This window comes from Belonocnema kinseyi, chromosome 8 (assembly GCF_010883055.1).
Source record: "Belonocnema kinseyi isolate 2016_QV_RU_SX_M_011 chromosome 8, B_treatae_v1, whole genome shotgun sequence".
NCBI lineage: Eukaryota > Metazoa > Arthropoda > Insecta > Hymenoptera > Cynipidae > Belonocnema > Belonocnema kinseyi.
The window spans coordinates 104,890,356-104,912,266 of NC_046664.1; the positions used below are offsets into that span (position 1 = coordinate 104,890,356).

A 21,911-nucleotide genomic window follows, 5' to 3' on the forward strand; every position below is an offset into this window, starting at 1 on the left:
AAGGAATAATTATTCAGGTCAAGGTGCAATCGATTGGAAAAAAAGTAAAAGATAACAAGCAAATTTTGCGAATAGTAAAACCTTGTGCTATGTACTTTCCAGATATGGGTAGACTACAATTTAAAAATAATTTTTTTCCTTCGTTCTATAAAGGTTAACAATAAAACTAAATAGCTAAATTTACATTTTATTGAAGTAGAAACAAATAATTATGTTCTGAGAAATTTACGAAAATTCGGGGATTCAGTTAAATAAGTATTAATATGGCGAAAGTATGTCGGTTATTCCTTAAATGTTTATACGAAAATCAATAATTTGGGATAGGTCCTCTATAAAGTATAAGTAAACTCCTTTCTCGGATGCAGCTGCACTTCCTTTATTATTTATTTTGCATGTCATTTTAATTTTCGTCCAAGTACGTGTGAGTGGGTACGAAACCGGATTCGGAATTATTCCTTCATTGACATTGGCAAAAAAAACATTTCGTGCGTTCGCAAAATTTCGAATAACGAAGTTGTTACTTAAATCTAAATTACTCAATCGTTCAATTTAATAAAAAATCAGCTTTTAAATCCTGTATTAATTTTGAGTAATCTTTAGTAGAAAGCTGTCTGAACAAAGGGCTTGTAAATTAAAAAAAAAATTTAAAGGTATTAGATTTGAATGAGTAAACTAGCACCCTTCACTTTTTATAAAAATACAATCCGATAATCCTATTAGCACTTTAGAACCTATAGTGCGAATAATCTAAATACAGGTGCGATGTTTGAGACCTTGAAAAAAGTGACCTGGTCCAAGTTCCGGTTGGTTGGACATCATCTCTTGTTTACAGATCATTGTCGACGGTCTCTCCACTTCGATTGTCCTGAAGGTTGCCCTGTCTGCATTTTTCTTTTCATCCTAAAGCCTCCCTTTTACCATTCTTTTTTTCTTCAAAGTTTTGAAATCCCCTCGAGCCTCGATGATCCTTTTCATGAAATTGACTTTAGGTGCAGATATTTATTTCCTATAATAATAGGCAGCTTACAATTTTTTCGACTGAAAATATTGATTCCAATTCGAAATTTAAAAAAAAAACGTATGTAAATTATGTTTTCGAGCGAAGTGTGTAATACAGGTAATCAGTTGGGCGTAGAAACTTTCCGCTTTGAATTTAGTCATGATCAATAAGCTATTTGCCCACATGACGGAAATCATATTTGTACAGCAGAACTGGCGGGACTCTATCGCGCCAATTACAGAGCCTTGTGTCAACTCGGTCAAGCCCTGTGAGTAATGAGCCACGAAGCGAAGAAGCGGATGCCTAGCTCATCTGCTGGCTATAAAAAAATGCAGATCATCCGTGGACATTCCCACTTTCGGGATCACTCGATTCTTTCTCGAGATTTTTCGACTCGCTTTATCCATGCTACTTACGTGACCACAAGTCTCTTTTAACTATAAAAGAAAAAGAATTCAAAAAAGTATTATGTGGTTACACAAATTGCATTCAGAGTTCAGACCTCATCTTTATTATAAAAAGGACTTTCACAATCAGTAAAATCGGTTTGATTCCAATAATTATTACAGAAGTTACATACAAATTCAACGAATGCTTTTTCATTTTTATCGTTTTTGAATATAATTAACGTTTTTAAAGACAGTTCGTGGTTTGATTAAGCTCGACGATAAAATAATATCAGAAGCCAGAGGAAAGAAGCAATTAATGGGCCGTCCATATATACCACGTGAACAATTTTTTAACACTTTTTGATTGCCGTTGTCCATGTAGAATTATTTCATTCTTTATGAAAATATGGGTATATATTTTTGGTAATAAAGAGCCACAAGCAAAAAGAAGTGGTTAATTTATGGAAAATTCGGGTTTTCTTGACATCGTAAGATTAAGGTATAAGAAGTACGAATAAAAATCGGCCTTCCTCGCGGACTTTCGTACCCCCCCCCCCCCCCCCCCCCCCCCCCCTCCATTGATGTGTTATATGGCCGGCTGCTAATTTCTGTTAGAATAAACCGCTTTTTCGACAGACGTCATTCTGTATGCTTGTATATAAAATCTGTTACAAATTTCCTCCTTCTATTTAATTTAAAATCGTCAATTTACCGGAGCTGGTAAAACAATTTTCTGCTGGGCTGAACAATTGAAAAGCCAAATTAATTTTTCTTACCAATTCTAACAATGAGTTTCGTGGAACAATTAAGACCTTCAGCAATAGCAACTTAAACACTCATATCAAATGTCCGAACTGACATGAGTTTCTGAATAAATCGGGGTCAAAAGTAATTTAAACCACCTGTGATTTTATTGCATTTTTGTATTAATTACCCCCCCCCTCTCCTAAATTAAAAGAATAGTTATTTTCCAATAATCATGAACGGATATGTAATTCATTAGAAAACGAGATGTTTTTACAAAGATTTTCTTCGATGATGCCGATTTCAAGTATTTACTTCACGATTTATTTTATAATTTTGTTGGTTTGAAACACATTGAAAGCGAGAAATTGTTAATCAGTCAATGGAGAAACTAAGCCCAAAAAATAAATCAATTCTATATAGTTAAAAATGAAAAATGTCTTATTCACTAAACATTTGGCTTCTACAAATTGGAATATTGAAAAAATGCCTTTCTTCAAAAGCATAAAAAAGTCACAATCATTCAAAATATGTGAAGTCAGAAACAATATGCAATAAAGTAGCGTATTAGACTCCAAAAAAGTATAATCATTTTAGAGCCGTTTGTTTTATGGCTTGCTATTTCATGTTTGAAAACTGCATATTTGAAAAAATGATTATCTTTATAATTTTGTTATTTTCGTAAACATTTAAACTGATAAAAATATACATTAGAAAAACAATGTTAACGACTTAGGAAAACAAGAACGGAAAAGTAGGTATTTCAAATAATCATTTGTATGTTTCTAAGCATCATTTTTGTTTAACTCACTTATAGAAAAATACTTTGCACGACTCGGCATTCTGTACTGAAAATAGTACACTGGAAAAAAATTGACAATAGTAAGGAATCAAAACTAATAAAAGTCTAACTGATATTTAACTGATAAAAATACATTTAAGAAACAAACCAAACGAGTTACGCTTAGTGATTAGTCCGAAGAGGGCTTAGCTTAATGATTATAATGGCTCAAACTTCACTTTAGTTTAGAGGTCCCGGGGTTGGATTCCTGAGCCAATACTCTGGAAATATTTCTACTTACTACTCTTACCGAGGTTCTGGTGGTTCGAATTCCACCTATAGCTGTAGCCCCATCCCCGTATCATGCACTTGACTGCAACCCACAGTCCTTAGATGGTGCTGGGTAAAACAACAACTTCTGTCCAATTTTTCAAATTAGATAACTAGTCTTATGACATATAGGTAATTTTTAAATTGTATACTAATTTTAACACTTACAGATGCAAACACATTATTATTAGGTATTAAATATTTCCCAACTGAAATTGATCTTATCACATCTAAAAATTAAAATCCAAAAGGGGCAGTTTTTAAAATACGCCAGAAATATTGTAAAATTGGTACAGGACATACGGAAAGTGGATTTGAGTTTAGGAGTTTTTAAAAAGTTCAAAAGCGAATACTGTATCTGTAACGCATGCCATTTAGTAAAAGCAAAATATTTAGCGATTGTAGATCATTTTTCCGAATATAAGTAAGGTGACGTAACAAATTAAGTCATCCAACACATCTGTTCCTAATTGACTGATTTAGCTCACTTCTTGAGATCTATATATCTATAAATAGAGATTAGGAAATCGTAAACAAATCGACTCATTTGATCTACGCGCATATAGAAAAAAAATAACGATTTTATTCATAGAAAGTCACCTACTTATGAAAGGAAACACTGCTGAGCAAGTAACGGAATGTTTTTAATACTTTTTTTCACTCCGAAGTTGGTTTTTAACGGACGTACGGTATGACGTTTTTGTTGTTAAAATGTACTCTTCAGTCTTAATATCGTATTAAAGAAAAAGAGTTAGTATTTTAAGCTCGTTTTTATAGAATATTATTATTTATTTGGCTTAAAAAATGTGTATAAATTAAATAACTTATATTTATCTAAAGTTTAAAAACTTGATAAGTTATGCGTTTTTTACGTTATCCTTGTGCAAAGGTGAGGTTGGGACGCCGTATTCTTATATTAAATTAAAGTAAATAGGAAATATAAGTGAAAAAAAGAACTTACCGTTTTGTAGATGATGATAACCAGTATTTATTAATTTTTAAAAAATGAGTACGATTGTAGACTGTTGAAAATTCTCGGAAAAATCAAACTCACCAAAATGCCTTTTTTGATAATATGAGCATTTTTCCACTTCTATTGTTTATATTTTTTCAATATTTCTTCTTCTTGAATTTTTTCTCGTGTATTTTTATCAGTCGGAAAAGCTGAGGTCTCATTTGTATTCAAGAAAATAGTTGCTTTGTTCAATACATTTTTGTTCAGATTGTTTCAAAGTTGCCACGAAAAGGGGCTGCAGTTAGTCAGAGGGTACTTTCGTGCAAGTAACGAGATAATCATATGATGTAAAAAGTTTTTAATAAAAAATAAAATCCTCTTTAGTCCAGTATTCGCGGAAAAAATCCTCGTTTTTATCGTTTATTCCTCAAACAAGAAAACAAGGCAGGATAATTTATTTGCCTAAAGAACTTTAATCTTTCATTTTTAAAACATTTTTAAAGTCCAACGACTAAATGTTTTTATTATTTGTTTTATTTGACTCGGGTCCTAATTGTCTTGGGCATCATAGATACGTGTAGCCTTATGGGAGTAACGCGGCGGAATTACGCTAGAATTGAAATAGAGTTGAGTACGATACTAAATTCGAGGGCTACTCACTCGCCGTGCTTCCCACAAAGACCGCAATGTGCATTTACAATATGAATTACGCCGCGGAATGAGCGAACCGTGTTACGTGTAATTGGCGCGTATTATAAATCTTCATTGTGCAAATAGTGTGTGAATCGGAGCATTGTAGAGACAATGTTTCGCCTGTATTTTACTATGAGCGTTTAACTATGAGTAAGAGATTCGATCTTCCAATTAGCAGCTTCACGTCTTCAATACATTCATCATTTTATTTTGTTATGGACCTTAAACGTATTCATTGAATACAGCATGCGCCCGAGATTTTAAAGTAGTGTATAAGCACCACTTTTCTTTGCAATACATTTGAGGCGACATTAAAATATCAGCATTTGAAAACTAAAATTTGTGCTTTTTTTGTAGCGTTACGGTTGGCGTTATCATAGTTTTCGGAAACGAGCAATACATTCCCATACATCTACTGGAAATGTATAACATAAATGTTTGTTTTACAAAATAGCATGGTGCATGCTTCAATTATAAAACTAATTTTTGAAAAGATGATGAAGTACATTTCAAGTAGCTTGAACTTGACAAGATCCTCCTCTTTCTAATTAGCTAGATTGTGACAGCTCTAGTCAGACTTGAAAACTATTATATATCGTTGGAGTTCATCAGAATTATACACCCACCAAAGAATGGACAAATACAGTCGAAGGGACTTTTCCATGTGACTTGAGCTTCAAATTTTTGACCTGAATTTTTGACTGGACCTTCAACTCTCGCCTAAGCCCTAAACTTCTAAAGGCCTAAAGGAAAGGACTCGTCAGTCTGGTATCAGCCGTCGGGAAGACATCCGCAATTCACCGAGCAATATACAAAAATTATTATCCCTTTGGCATATTACCTTTTTCTACAGTTTCTAAATATTCATTTCTATTCAGTTTATATATTTTACTCGCTAGATTACAGATATATTCTTCCACCGGTGTCTTTTGTACAGATAAATAAACATAATAGTAAAACGGGAACGAGTGTTAACTCATTTTTCTAACACACACACACACACACTTCTATTATCTATATCTATACGTTAATTTTTTGAAGTAGAGTAGTTAGAGACGTTAAAAGACGAGGAAGTTTAAAAAGTCAACTCTTTTGAAAGTGTCAGCGGCTCACGGGACACTGTTTGGATTACGCGATCTCCGGTCTCCCCCTCAAGTGAGGCATACGAGATGGAGGAGTAGAAGAAAATAGGAGTATGACACTTTACGAATCGTGCTACAATCTACATTCTACATGATTAATTCTGGCGTGTGTGACAAGAGCAGAGTAAAACTGGAAGAGAGAAAGAAACTTGGCATGGGCTATTTGGAACACCTTGAGCTTATTAGTTCTGTTTTATTTGGTTCCTGCGGAGTTTTGAGTAGTTTGTTGTTCATACCAAGCCTGACCTGTCGATGAACGCCTACCCTCGTGCCCTTTTCGACTGTCTCTCAAAATTAAACTCAAATATTCTCCTGAGGGAACTTCTGTTGCTTGTATACAATTGTATATAATGATATTATCAACCATAAGCCTTGAAAAGCCAATGATTTCATTGCCACTTGACTTGGTCCTTCCCAGAATTTTATAGCTGCAATGAAGTTTGACCTGAACCCTCCATTCCGTTATTCCTTTTTCTAACTTATTTTTCACAGGGAACTATTGTCATGTATATAATTTAGGGAAAATCTATTAAAGTCTTGCTTTGGTACTTCTTACATTTCCAAAAATAGAGAAAATCTTTGATAAAGAATTATCGAGAGTTGTGACGGGTCTTATTTCCAAATATAGTCCTAATGACGAATGAGGGATATTTGATTACCAAGATATAGTTGTTTTGTTATAAACTAAAAAAACTTCTTTATTTAATACCACTCAATTATTAAAAAATGCATTCGCCCTGTTCCAATTTAAAATTGAATTGACGTTTGATATTTGCTGTAGAGTAATCGGAGCGAATATATTTAAAATGGCTCCAGTGGCGAGGATTCGAAAGCGGATCAGCGGGATGCCTTCTCTTTGCTATGAATTATTCGGGAGGGAACAAATTAATCCCGAGGCAAAGGAAGGGTCCCGGCTATTTACAGCGATTGGTTCGTTAATAGGCAGGCAGTCATTCTCGATTGCTCGTTGTAAAATCGGGTGTCGGAGAGATTCGGAAAACGTCGAGGCAGAGTTGCACTTAAAAGGGTAACCCCTGCAGGGCTCTGTATATTATATTAAATTTCTGTTCTGTCAGAAGAAAATTAGAGCAAAATGGATCGAGGGCGCAACTTGTTAAAAGGGACCCCTCTAATACCTTAATTAGGGTAATGACAGACAATAGTTCTTCTCATTCAGCATCCTTGACAATATATGTCTACTAGTATAATACAATTTCACTAATCTATAAAGCAAAAAATAAATATCCCAACTCTCCCGACTTCAGCTGTTTCCGAACCTCATGAAAAAGCATGTTACATGTGGCTGAGAGCCACTGACGATGGGTAAACAGCACTGTATTGTATTTGTGTACTTAGCCTAGCAAATATTAGCCACAATATCGCTTATGGTGTGTTTGTTGAGCAAGAGTGACGGCAATAGTTGGCTCACTGGTGTGATATAAGTGTGCGTATGTGTGTTGGTGCATATTGTATGGGATGTGTGTTTGTAAAGAGTAAAGTGGGAGAGGGAAGGGAATAGAGTGCGATTCGTGGCAGAGTGTTTGTTCGACCGTCCGTAGGACTGTTTGTCCTCGCTCTTCTTGTTTGAAGAACGTCGGGATCCCAGTCTGTGCAAACTCCTCATTATTGCGAACGGCATAAACAATATATAGTACACAGATTGCACAGACGCCCACACACGTTCACATATGCATGTATATATACACTCCGATCTGCACCGCGCAGGGCGGAGTGAGAAGGAAGAAGTAAGAAGAAGTAGGGCGGAGAGATCGGAGTGTTCTTGGATTACACCAGTGCAGGATAAACGAATGCGCTATTAGAGACACACAAACCTGGCAACTGGCTTTTTTTTCTGGCTTTTCTTTCTAACTATTTCTACGCGAATGTTTGGGACTGTCGGAATTAACTGTGAAAAGGAGGTCGGAAACCAGTGATTATAAATATGCGTAGAGAAACGTTTGAAGCGAGGAAATCGTCAATTGCATCGATTTTACTCTGCATGTGGAAATTTTTTCATTTACATAAGAATAATTTCCACACTCCACAGTTAATATTAATCTTAAGAATGCGTGATTTTGAGCAGAATTATGTTAGTTACTCTGAAACTCTTCTTTTATTTGTGACATATTTCCAGAACAGAAATTATTATGTTTCAAGTGGATAAGGATAATATTCATATAAGTATAAGCCGAGGTATAAACTTATAAAGAAAAGATAAGAATGCATTCTTGTATATTTACAGACAAGTTTCTACGAACGGAGATTGTTGTAAGTCTTGTAAGCAATGTAGGCAGGCTGTAGGCTCTATATGTATCATATGAGTAATGTCATAGAAAAGTTCCAGAGAAGTGGAGAACGAGTTGAATGAATTGCATGAAGTTGTTAACAGCCATCGTACTTGGATAAATAATGATGCATTTTTAATTCTCATTTCCACCTACTTAAAATGTTGTTATCTTCTTGGGCTAATTTTAAAAGTGATATTTCGTACATAGATTTGAAGTTGGAATACGAATAACATTCACAATTATTATTACTATTATTATTATTTTGTTTTAATTTTTGAAACTTCTATAATTTTCATGCAATTTTGAAGTGTAGAAACGAAATTGTTGGTTTGAAGGGTAAGAGGAAGGTTTAGCAGTTAGGTCAGTGGACGATGGCGGTTTGCGAACTATCTCAATTTGCCTATCCCGCAACCACGTCGACCACGAAACCGCGACTTCCCTCATTCGTGGCCACCACCTCCGCCTCCGCAATCCTCTCTTTGTCTAATCCCTTTTCCTTTCTTCTCCCTCTGTCTCCTCCATTCTGCCTTTCTCGGCATTGGAAATTTAACGCCCAGCTGGGTCTGACCACCGCAAAACGCAACCTCTTGCACAACCACAAGTAGTGAACACGCAAAATGAAGTTTCTCTCCAAAGGGGGAGACAGAGTGAGAGAGGGGGGGGGGGTCTTGTTGAAGAGAAATATTTAATTTAGTAACATAAATAAAATAGTCAATAAATTTGTAGATAGCTACTAAAAGATTAATATTAGGTTTTCTTGTGCTTATCCATGCAACCTTTTGATAACTGCATATACGCATTTTTGTGTATCCATGACAGAAAGTTCCTAGTTGAAAATCGAGTGAATATTTAAACATGTGTGTGCAGTTGATTCGCATTCCGTGCATGGTGTTTCGAAAATCTGCATAACTACGCGTTTGCATGCAGAGACCGTAACGAAGCGCGTTTTACTATTAAGAGACGTGTTCTAACAGCCACTAAATACCTACAACATTAACGCGTTCCATGCATTATGTTTAACGACCATTTATAGGGCCGTCACTTCTCGCTTTCCTAGTGACTGGTCAGTTTTTTCTTTTATACTTTTCGAGTTTATTCCCACTTTTTACATTCTAATAATTTATGATTGAGAAAGTATTAGAATTGTCGGAAATTTTACATCACACTTTTCAACGGATCTCCACGTTTCGAGACCCCCTGAATCCGAAAATCAGGTTTTCACGATGGCGCCTGTCTGTCCGTCCGGCCGTCCGTCCATAAACGCGATAACTCTCGAAAAAATGAGCAAATAAAATCCATCTTTGACATACTTACTTTAGGTCCTAAAAGAAAGGATGAGTTCGTGAACCAGCTATTTTCGATAAAAATTCAAAAAGTGAGTGCATTTTGAAAAATTTTGAGACCACTTGTTTCTGAATTTGAAAATTCCATGCACGGATATGTATAATATTCAAAAGAACAAACAATTTATCCTCATGACTTTTTTCGATAAAATGAAAATTCTCAGAGATATAGCATTTTCAAAATTTTTTAAATCAACCGAAAATCAAAATTTGAAGCCAAAAAACGCACGATATGAAAAAAAGTCAAGATAAGAAAAACATTTCTTTTTGAAAGCCCTACAAGATCATCATAACAAAATTTTGGATTTTCTTCAAAAATCAAAAATTCAAATTTTTATTGCGCAAAAAATAATGAAAAATAAAAAATGCCATTTTGTGGACAAACTATGTAGGATACGAAAAAATATGAATTAACAAAAATTGTTATCCTAAAAAAGATCTAAAATTTCGTTAAGGATCACTTCTTGATAGGACGCATACTTTTTGTTTTATTCGTGAAAAATAACATTGAAAAAAAATAATAAAAAAAATGTGTGGATAAACGACGATAGTTACGAAAAAAAAAAAAGATTTAACAAATCCTGTTTACAAATATCGGTCGGAAATCGAGTGCGCAGCGCGAGTGTCATGATGAGAAGGTGTAGCTCAAAGCCTACAGAGCATTGAGAAACTTAATCTTTGACAATACTTAATTGAGTAGAAAATTCAGAACATGCATGTTCTGATGGCCTTATCGAGCGCGAAGCGTGATATTCAACTGTGCGCGCTCAAACTTGCGAGTGAAAGTTTCCCAACTTAGAAATATCTTGCGATTTGCATTTTTTTACAAACTATTATATTGTTCTATTGTATGCGTATGGCAGTGAACGATGTACAAAATTAACGTATAGATGATATAATGTATCTACAAACAAACAAAGTTTCAAACGAATAGTTTAAAGTCTTTAATTAATTTTCTGGGATATTCTAATTGTATGCTTTACAACTTTGACCATAATTCGGGATTGTATGGTAATTCTTGGAAGAGATGTTATATAGGGAGGATAAATGTAGCTGTTCAGCTCATAGTTTCGGCTGTACCGTGTAATCCTCGTGGACACCGCAAACATGTAATTAACACTTGCCCCCCCCCCCCTCTATACGAGACCGTCACAGTCAGTTGATATCATGTCGACCAAAGTGTTGAACTACATTGGGCGTTGTGCTTATATGTGAGTGCACGTTTATTACGTACACACCTATATGAACACGTGCATTCACCTAATTACGCGTCGAAGTACCCATGTACAATTGGTTATTGAGCATTCCATTGATTTGCATCTATGTCAATTTCAGATTATTATCAGTCCAGGAGCAGTGAGCCCTTTTTCTATTTTCGTTAATAGGTTCTCTCAATTAAAATAAAAAAAAAATCTGTCCGCTATGCAGGCACGTTCTCATCGCGCGCAAGACGCGCGGCTCGCTTCGCTTGCGAATTTCAGCGCGCGACTGTTGGTTCTTACGCTTCGCGCTCGATGCTGTATTTATCTCGCGCTTTGCGCTCGATTATGTATTTACCTCGCGCTGCGCGCTCGGTCTTTATATTTCCGCACATTCTTGTGCAAACCTTTTAAAATTAAGATCCAAAACATGTACTTTTGTGATTGTGAATTCTTGTTTGTTAAAAGAGCTTAGCTCGAGAGTTTGAACGCACCTACGGCGCGCGGCTGATACCTCTCGCACTGCGCACTCGGTCTTTGCATTTCTCCCGTATTCGTGCACAGACCTTTTAAAATCAAATGTGAACGGATCGACAACTGTTATTTTGTGTTTGTGAACTCTCTTTTGTTAAAGCACAAATTGTATTTATCATGATTACTTTAATATTTCTTTCTTATTTTTCTTTATATTATATTGTAAGCTGCGCTGAAACATGTATCATTTCCATAAATTTATATAATTACAATTCATTAAATGCATAAAAATTGAATCATACTAATTCTTATTTCCTTGTTTTTATAATTTTTTTATTTTTAATCTTGTTTTTTACGATTAAAGAAAGACTGCGAACAAATTTTGTCTATTTATTTTTTTTATAGGTTGTTTCTATTTTTTATAGCTTGTGCCGTTTGTCAAAAATTACCTTTTTATTTTTATTGTTTCTACGCATAAAACAAAAACTGCGCATCCTATAAAAAATATTTATTAAAAATTTGTAACTCTTTTTTGGATAAACAAGGTTTGGCTCATTTTTTTCGTAGCTTGTGTCGTTAGTCCAAAAAATTTTATTTTTTGAAATTTTAATGTTGTTTTTACGACTAAAAACAAAAACTGCGCGTTCTATCGAAATGTGATTCATAACAAATCTGTAGATCTTTCTTGGGCGCGCAATTTTAGCTTATTTATTTTTTTAATATCTTGCCTAGTTTGACAAAAAATGGAATTTTTCATTATTTTTGGTACGATCGAATTTTACTTTTTTAACTCTCCTGACTTTTTTTCATATCAAGCGTTGTTTGGCTTAAAATTTTTTAAATGTTTGTTTTAAAAATAAATGTTCATTTTAGTTTTATAGTTTTTATTTTGAAAGTGCTTGTTTATTTACTTACTTACTCACGACTATACATGCGACTGAGTTCTTTTGCGCAAGCGCGCCGATAACTTCTTTCGTTCTGTGAGCGAAAAACACCATGTAGTGACTCACTTAGTTGTGTCAGAACGCGGATATCTCTGGCATACACAGTAGTGATTCCTATGTAGTTTTAGGTTATGTAACCCCAAAACTACACAGGAATCACTACTGCGCATGCCCGAGATATCCGCGTTCTGACACCACTGCACTCACTCGGCGGTTTGGAGGGAAACTGTCCACTCCTTGTTTTCGAGCGAGCACATTGACTCTAATCAGTTGAAATTGTGCAAATAATGTACTCGAACGGAGAGAAATTGGCCTCCACACGTAAGATCGAGTAATATTTTCACTCGAGAAAGCTTAGCAGTATATTGTGCATTAATATCTAGCATATGTACAGTTTTACATATAAATACAGTGAAACTATTCAATAGCCCTCCCTTCTATAGCCCTTCAAAAAATTGACACTGCGCCGCAGGTATTCGTAACAGGAGCTGCGCGGAGTCTGTGGTTGTCACTCAGGCTAGCACACAAAAGCGGAGCGGGCTATAATGAGTTAGTTCCCAACCACCGTCAGCCTAAAGGTCGGCGCTATAAAAGAGTTTCACTATAATTGAAATGAACCATTTTTGTTTTATTTTTATGAATAGAGCATGTGCGTTTTACCCAAGAACTATACTTTTATATTTATAAACACACGGAAAAAAATTCTTGAGGCAAACGAGTGAATCGAGAATATATTAAACTCAAAGAAAGTGTCGGCTTAGATTAGGTAAAACACTTAATTAGTTTGAGTTAAACATTTAGTTCCTTCATATAAATTGTTCTCGTATTCAGTTATTTAGACAAAGTTGCTAAGTTCGACATTTTGTTATTTTCGACAGATTAAGTATAATTTTATTATCTTTATATGAGAAAAACATTTAGTTGTTATAGAAATATTTTAACTTACAGTAGTCAATTGTTCGTCTGATATCGAGAAAATGAATTTCCCTGAAATCCGTATAATGCATTTGGAGGTCAAGTTTGTTGTTTTTCTAGCGTTTCTTAATATTTCAATATAGTTACCGCCTACCATTGAAAAACTTGTAAATTATTATTACCGCAACATAAACTCTATTTAATATTACCATTCGCGCACATTTTAAGCAGTGAAAAGTGTTTAATTATCTAAACTAAATCTCAACCATCACTGCTCTCGATTAGACTGTCACCATTTTATTCCACTGCTCCCATAATGCACCGGTGCTCTTCCAATAATTCCTTGAAACACCTATTCTTAATATCTCTTTTATAGCTATAGTTATTAGTGGTTTGACTATACAATATCCCTTTTACATGGAAAATGGTCAAATATATTCATTTTCGCTGATCCATGGATCTTTTTAAATTCCTTCGTTCGTTTTCAGCGAAATGTTTGGCTATAATAAGGAATAATATCCCAGTCACAGCTGTATTTTTTTACCGTGCACTCATACAGTAAAAAGTACAGATGTGAACGCGTTTGATTGAATACCTCTGTTCGCTCCAAATGCAGCTCTATAGTTTCTTCATAAGAACGGCAGATCTCATGATCTATATGTCTAATGGCTATACCCTATGTCTATACTAACATTACTGAAAAGTCCCTGGATTCCATACGTTTTTTTGCTCGACTATCCGTTGATAATCATAATTCCAAAGCCGCCTAAAACCTCTCTTTAAAGTTTGAGGCTGATTTTAGAGTTTATATTTGGTAGAGAAGCAGCTTGCATAAAATGGTACTTCTTTGTATACATGTTTACATCATAGCAAGAAAAACTATTATTTATAGCAAGTGACTTGTGTTTACTAGAGAAACCGATAAAAACCTATTTATGGCGTAATAAACGTGCTACTACTTAGGTGTATATTCAAATAACCACAGCTCGGCATGCGAAATAATTTATGAGGTCCGGATTTGAATAAATCTGTTACCTCCGTCTTGAAGATTTATCTCTTTTCTTTTTCAATATAATCCTGGAACAGGGGGTCGTCATTTCCATTTACCGATGCTGCACGATTGAGTGTTTGTACCTACCTACTTTCCCACTCAGTCTATTTGTTGAAGTTTGTTTCGCACTGCTCACATTTCTCCATGTACAATGGTCGAGAATACATTGATAAATCGAATCACCGCACCAACCGACCGTTGCACTCATATCGTTAGATTCACGTTGCGAGACCAGAGGCGCTATATAAATGATCAGTTTTAAATGTTCGCTCTTTAAATTCTGAAATTACATACTCAGAAAACGATTTGGTTGATTTAATAACACTTTTTGGTTCAACGATAGAATATGGTTATATGGACAACGAAATATTTGATAATCTGATTGAACCAACTAAATTTGTTAGTTTTTTAAGCAAATTTTTTTTGGTAGATGGAGTATTTTGTTGATTCACGAAAAAGATTTGATTGAGTCAATGAAATATTTTGTCGAATCAACCAAAATTTGTTTAATTTAACTAAGCAATTTTTTGTTGTTGAGTGCAGATTGTACACTTGCATTTCTGTCATTTAAAGTAATCTGGCTATTGGAACGCTTAGTTGAAAAATCATCACAATTAGTTTTTTTACGGATAAATATGTACTCTTTCACATAATGCCTTTCTTAGGGGCCCTTTTCGGATTAAAATTTGAATTACCACTGTTAAAAGTCATTTTGAAAAACATGGGAGCCTATGGAGATGTCTTTCTTGGGTTCAAAAAATAGTTCATTTTTGTTTTAAAATACGTTCAATATTGTTAGGAAAACTGTTTTGCAGGCAGAAAATATCATGTGAAATTTGAATTACTGCTCATTTGAACTTCCTTTCAGGGTATTTTAGGTTAATTTTAACATAACGAACCGTGGTAAAATATGACGCGGTAAGACTAAGGTTGGCAGCACAGTTCCTGCTAGAATCGGGAAGCGCGCAAAATTTCGCATAATGATTTTCCTGCGGGCTGTTGCAGGTTATTTTCGGCATGTGGTTACTATGCCATCTGCTGAGTGCGAAAAATGACCGTGACTTGAATTAAGTTAACATTTAAATTTAGGGCCATTCACAAAATACGTGATACATTTTTCAGGAACTTCAGACCCCCCCCCCCCCCCCCCCCCCCCCCCGCGTGATACTTTATCCGTTAGTTTTAACATGGACAATGTTACTTCGGCTGACACCTCCCTCCCCCCTAAACTTATCACGTATTTTGTGAATGATCCCTTTACATTTTATTATTATACATACTAATACATAAATATTATACATAATAATACATAATACTACATAATACTTAATTTAATAATTGATAGACTGGCCAAAATTTGGATTTAATTCCAAATTTTAGAAAATAATAATGAACAGCTTTTACTAGCTTTTCCAGTTACCGGACTACTTGTCGTCGATAACCTGCAAATTGAATATATTTCTTATATTTCAAACCATTATTAAGTGTGTCTTGAGATTAAATAATCAATTCGGTTTTAATTAAATTATTTATACGGTTTAAGCAGTGTGGGATGCTCTATTGTAAAATTTTACGAAAGACGAATTGCATCAATTTTAAGGAAATTTCTAATATCTAATAATTTTGATTCTAGGTTCCGCCTCAACCCGGGCAACCGTTTAAATTCACTGTGATCGAAGCATGTGATAGGATTAAAGAGGAGTTCAATTTTCTACAAGCACAGTACCATAAGTAAGTATATAAAGTAGTTATGATACAGAAAATCAAAAAATGCTGTCAGTTACTACGGAAGTTTGCATTAAAAGGCTTAGTAAATTCTCATATTAAAGACAAAACGGATTCGGTAATTTGTTTCAACGAGATAAGAAAAGCAATACAATTTTAAATAGAAGTTCTTGGAAGTCATGGTTGCTTTTTTAATGGTTTTGACTTTACGACTCCAATTTCTAAGACCGCAAACAGTTGGTAATGTTCAGCGATGTGTTCTCTCGGTTGCTCGCTGCTGCAACGATGTTATTTCTTTTGTATTCTCTCTTTTTCTTGGGTCTTTCTTTTCTTCGAGTTGTAGAAACCGCGGGAACAATAGCAGCTGGAACGCTCGTTCGGTGCACGCGAGGCTACAGAATCGAAGTCATAAGTGATTTACGATAGCATGGCTCGCAGACTTATACGAAACGTATTTCTAGTCGGTTTGCGAAGTCTGCGAATGTGAAATCAGGGAAGTAAAACCAGTTACTCAAAATCTCAGACGAGGTTAATCTCATTTGATATTTTAATGAATATTCAATGCAGGTCAATCCTAAGTTAAATTTTAAGCAGATGCCCCTAGCAAAATGATAAAATGACTGATGACTTACATATTCTACTCGTCATAACTTTTCTCACGACTGCACGGGTTCTGCATTTGAAACGTTGAAAATTCAATTAAATGTTTCCGCAATAGCATTGAACTGAAAAAACAGTTTTTTTGTAATCAAATAGATTTCAATTAATAACAATTCTCTTAATATTATAGGAATATAGGTGTAAGCTGTGAAACAAATGCTATCTAATCAATGGGTGGCACTATCTATTCACCCTCGTTTCTGTCGTAATAATTTCAATTATAGAAAGAACTATTCTGCCGTCCAAACTAAAAAGATACGTAAGTGACATTTTTATGGAAAATGAGTGTTTGGTATCGTTGGATTCGTAAGAGAAAATTGCATCTAACTGTGTTAATAAAATCTATTAATTATTAATATTTATTGCAAAAAAGATTGATTATAAAAGAGGAAAGTCGAAAAAATTGAAAAATACAACAGAAAAAAAATACGCAAAGCACATTGCGTGTCCTAAAAGTTGTATAAGGAAGGCTATACGTCATCAGCATACATATGAAAAAGAACCTAAAGAACTTTGTGTCTTTCTTGCGTTGTAAAAGTGCCTTGTGAATTAGCTCAGACTCTGATCGGAAATCCACGGGAAATAAGTCCCGGCTAAATTCGGCTATACACTAGCGACGATCGTTCAGGTAAGTATGTTTTGATGTTGTATTTTGAGGCTGCGCTCGAGCTCATCGACAAAGGCGTCCGCAAGTGACTGTGTTCTTTTTGCCTTGTATTTTTGATTTTCCGCGACTAGTAAAACATCGCAAGTCGAATTTCTGAAAGAAAATATTAAAAAAATTAATTTTGTATTGCATAATATCAAAAAGCACATTATTTTTACCCAAGTGCCGTATCTTTTATTCGATATTAAAGTTCTTTTGGCAAGAAGTTTTTCTCGATTTTCTCTGTTCGAGTCAGATTGGACTTATGTATCTTTTTAGTTTGTACGGCAGTATTGATCCATGTAATTTGAAATCATTATCCTAAATCTAAGGTATTATATATTAAAAGAAAAAGTCCAGAAGATCGACAAAGTTCACTCCACCCTCAACTTTTTTGATTAAATCCGTAATAGCGTTATTACCCCAACGTTTTTCCGCACTTAACGGTAGATTGCTTATGTACGCGCGAAGGAGAGAAAAGCGTTGACTCGCTTTCCTCGCGAAATCAGGCAATCAGCGATAACATTTCTTGTGACGGATTCAATTGCAGTGAATTGGCTGCGGTTTAGTGGAACTTCTTTTTAGTATAGTTGTACACAGTTGTATTATACTTTACTCAGCTTTCGCTCCGTTACGGTTTGCTGGAGCACTTTGAAGCTATAATGACGCAATTATTAACTTTCTGAAACAGTTCTCACCGAACCTTTTTCTGTTGCAGTCTTAAAATCGAGTACGATAAGCAGAATAGCGAAAAAGAGAATCTACAACGACATTGCATAATGGTAAGATTTCACAATTCACTAATCAATACTATTTATTTCTTAGGGCATATAAATAACTTTTATATTTAATTCTCCAACATCTATTTACTTCCTCCTTTTATACGTATGTATTTTATTTATATATTTGTTATTATTTCTTTGTTTTGACTCAAATAAACATTGCATCGCTTTCAAAATGGGGTTTCTAATACAACGGGAAATTCGTGTGAAAGTGGTGCACCCCCTTGGTCGTTAATAGAAAAACTTCAGTTTTACTCTCTAACGAGTTTTTTCTATTTAGTAACTGTGACTACAAGTTCCACTTTCTAAATAACGTTTGCAATACTGATAAGTAAAACTTCTATTCTAAATTTAACTTTAATACAATCTTGTTTAAAAAGAATGAAGAAGTATTCAGAAAAAATGAAAAAGAGGGATGAAGGGCGAGAGGTGTGAGAGGCCACAAAAAAATGCAATCGAGTTTAATCCGAGTCATGGCTCGCTCCGATAGATCTAAACAGCGACTTCCTCTTTAACTGCATCGGTTCGTGATTAATCGTGTTGAAACTAGATCGCCTCCGCGCCAATTAAGTTTATATATGGTATACGTGGGGTAAAGAAGTAGATGCAGACCGCATCTCCTCGTGCAAACATACAGCATGCTATCGAGGGAACGAGAATGCCACTTTGCATCGTCGAGACAATAATAAATTAGTATCAACTGCATATACACGCGGAAAACAAGAGCAGCACAGCTACTAGGCACGTGCGTGATTATGGCCAGTATACACTGTACAGCCTACAAAACGTAGAGAGAAGTGTTGTAGAGTCTACTGTATATGTGTGTATGTATGCATGCATGTATGTATGCATGTACGTGTATATATATATATATATATATATGTATATATAAACTAATTATCATTTATTTATTGTGCAATTAAATTTTGAAATAACTACGTAATTAATAACTCATAAAAAGCAGACCCCCAAAGTTAAGATTGCAAATTATTTTATGTGTCTCCTAAATCTCGTTTTGTCACAGTAAATCACAGTAATATTATTATCTGTAATTGAATAAAAACGCTGCAAACCATTGAAAATTATACAATAATCCACCGGTAGATAATTTTTATCACGACGGATAAATATTAGCCTTCGTCGGATAATTGTAGTTGTTAATTGGTTGCAACGTTTTTATCGAAATTTTCAGATAAATTATTTCACTGTGATTTACTGTGAAGTATTTGTTAATTTAATTCTGTTTCCACACATTAGAACCACACGAAAAAAACGTTTTGGGATCTTTTACCATGCCATAAGTATAAGAGAGTAAAGCAAATTAATGGAAGATTAACAAGGTTTAATATTGCGTATATCCAGTTTATTTTTCCAAACAAATAGGAGAGCGATTGCTAAAAAGTCGGCATCTTCTTTCCATACATAGGGATGGTGACTAGGTTTGTAATCAAGTTTCATGAAACTTTGGCCAACGAAAAGTTTCCTGAAACTATATGTTATCACGAGAATTGTTTATATGCTGTGAATGAATCTCATGCAGCAGAACATTTTGTTTTCAAACAGATTAAAACCACAATAAATTAATATGTTAAAATTGATAATATTTACAAAATGTTGATGCTTCCGAACTTGTACGTTAACTTTGAATTGTACAAATTTAATTGCCCTCAATTAAATATGTCAATTTTTTGTTTTTAAATGTTCATGTTTGGAATGTTGTATTAAATTTTCATTTTATTTCGAATGTTTCCGTCAAACATTTATGAATTACAATAACAAATATCCCGCCCACAAAAACACCCTTCATAATAATAATAACAGTATATTCAGTCATTTTAGCGCGTTTATGAAATCACTTTTTTAACTTTTGCCTACACTTCCTACACCCTGCTAAGTTAAATTGCTTTGAGCTTTGTCACTTGAAAGCTCGTTTTAGCTTGGGTGGAGATCGTGGTGGCATCGAGTGAAAATTAAAAATGTTAACATATAAGGCTTGTATGAAGTCGAAAGGTTACATTACACAAATCATTTATGTTAAAATTATTATTTTCTGGATTCGCGCTTGAAATGTTTGTTCATGTCCAAACAGTTATTTCGCCTAAGACCTAAACAAATGTAAATGGTCTTCCTTAATAATGAAAATCGTAACAAACACCTAGATAACGCCAAGACTTAGACTAAATTGCAGGAAACGTCAAGGTAAACACATAGCGTCAAGATTGTGCCATGCTAGCATTTCGTGAATAGACAGATGCGATAAAAACTTTACATTTGATAAAATGATATTAAGGCCTACCAGGAAATTATTGTTGTTACTCTTTCTTACCTTCATTCTCATCTTGGCATGGTAAAAGTTCCCCCAAACATTTTGTCCCTACATATTACTATTTTCTTATGATAAGACACATTGTATTTCTCAATATTGTATTATATAAACAGTTGACACTTAAATTTGATAAAAAGATGTATTAGATAAAAGATAAAATTATATTTTTTATTTGTTACAGTATTACGAAATGGCTTACACATCCAACATGGAGTTGCACAAACAGGTAAGGCCTGAACAATTATTTACACAAAAATTAAACTCGGGTTGTTTGTTATCGAGTTTTTTCGTGTCATCCACGTAATTTTTCAAGCGTCTTCGTAAGACGCATTATTACTGAACATAAAATCAAATTGTAAAAGTTAGATTGCTCAGAAAAAACTAAGAGAAAAACTCTTTAATAGTGAGTGCTTTTTTATCTTGGTGTAAAGTTCAGAATGATGACTGATAAGAGGAAGAGTGCTCCAGAACTTTTTATCTGTCGGGCTATTTTTATGTTTTCATGACATACGCTAGTTTCTTTTATAATAACAGTTTTTATATTTAGTCTGTATTTATATAGTATCTTAGTATGTAATAAAAAAACTTAATTAATTATTTGTACTTTAATGTATTTTTTATTCCGCTGTTACATCTTGGAAAATATTACTCTGCCTGCGAAATCTGAATATATTTGGAACTAAAGATCACAGACCCTCTTGAATCATATGAAAAGTACCTATGAGCGCAATGAAAAATTGTCAGTAAAAATGTTGATTAAATATATCAATGTTTTTCTTTCAATTTCTATTTGTTCTTCTGTTTTTTTATGCCGCAACCCTGTGTGGAAAATATCCGAGAAACTATTGGGGGCCAGGATAGATTATGGGGCAGAGTAGAAGTAAAACATTTTTGTATGGTATAATAACACTCGGTTAAACGCTAGTCTGGACAGGATAAATTTAGCGCTAGTCACTCGGGTGCTGCGATACTGTCCAGATAATGAGAAAAAATTTTTTCTTTAATGTACCATTTTTGCTTTATTATTCTTTAAAACCCCCAGATATTTTTGGAAATGTGTAAAAAAAAATATTTGTTAAAAGTGCATAAAAGATCGATTACCTTCGTTTTTGTTTAAACTCACATATTTTCCGTTTTTTTTTTATGCTGAACACGAATCTGGCCGACAAAAGTATGGCTCTGTTCCTGTTTTCAATATCGTGCCTTTTACTCTCGAAAATGTCGATTTTGTTCCATGTTTTTGGAAATACATTTGTTTGTATTGGGGTTCCTTCGAATTCGAAACGATCCCTACTGGGGGTACTTACAACTTGAAGGCACCAAGTTTTTTGCCAAACCTTTCATTAGTCTCTAGTGACTAGTCCTCCTAAAGACCTAAGCGTCCTAAGACCTAAGCCATACGTCCCCCTCCCCTAAAAAAACCGTTGGTAAGAGGTCCGTGGTGCCAGCGAGTCGTAAATACCTCCCAGTCGGGATCGTTTCGAATTCAAAGGTACTTTGACCTCTTTTCCGCAGCCCCCCCCC

At 34.5% G+C, this 21,911-nt stretch overlaps 1 protein-coding gene across 1 annotated transcript in view; it reads left to right on the forward strand.

Moving 5' to 3' along the window:
- Positions 1–21,911, forward strand: part of LOC117178633 (protein groucho-like) — a 68,624-nt gene that overhangs the window by 4,874 nt on the left and 41,839 nt on the right. The window contains exons 3-5 of the mRNA XM_033370056.1: positions 15,882–15,979; positions 17,998–18,061; positions 20,569–20,613. Of these exons, the coding sequence (XP_033225947.1) occupies positions 15,882–15,979; positions 17,998–18,061; positions 20,569–20,613 (207 nt within the window). The remainder of the gene's footprint in view (positions 1–15,881; positions 15,980–17,997; positions 18,062–20,568; positions 20,614–21,911) is intronic.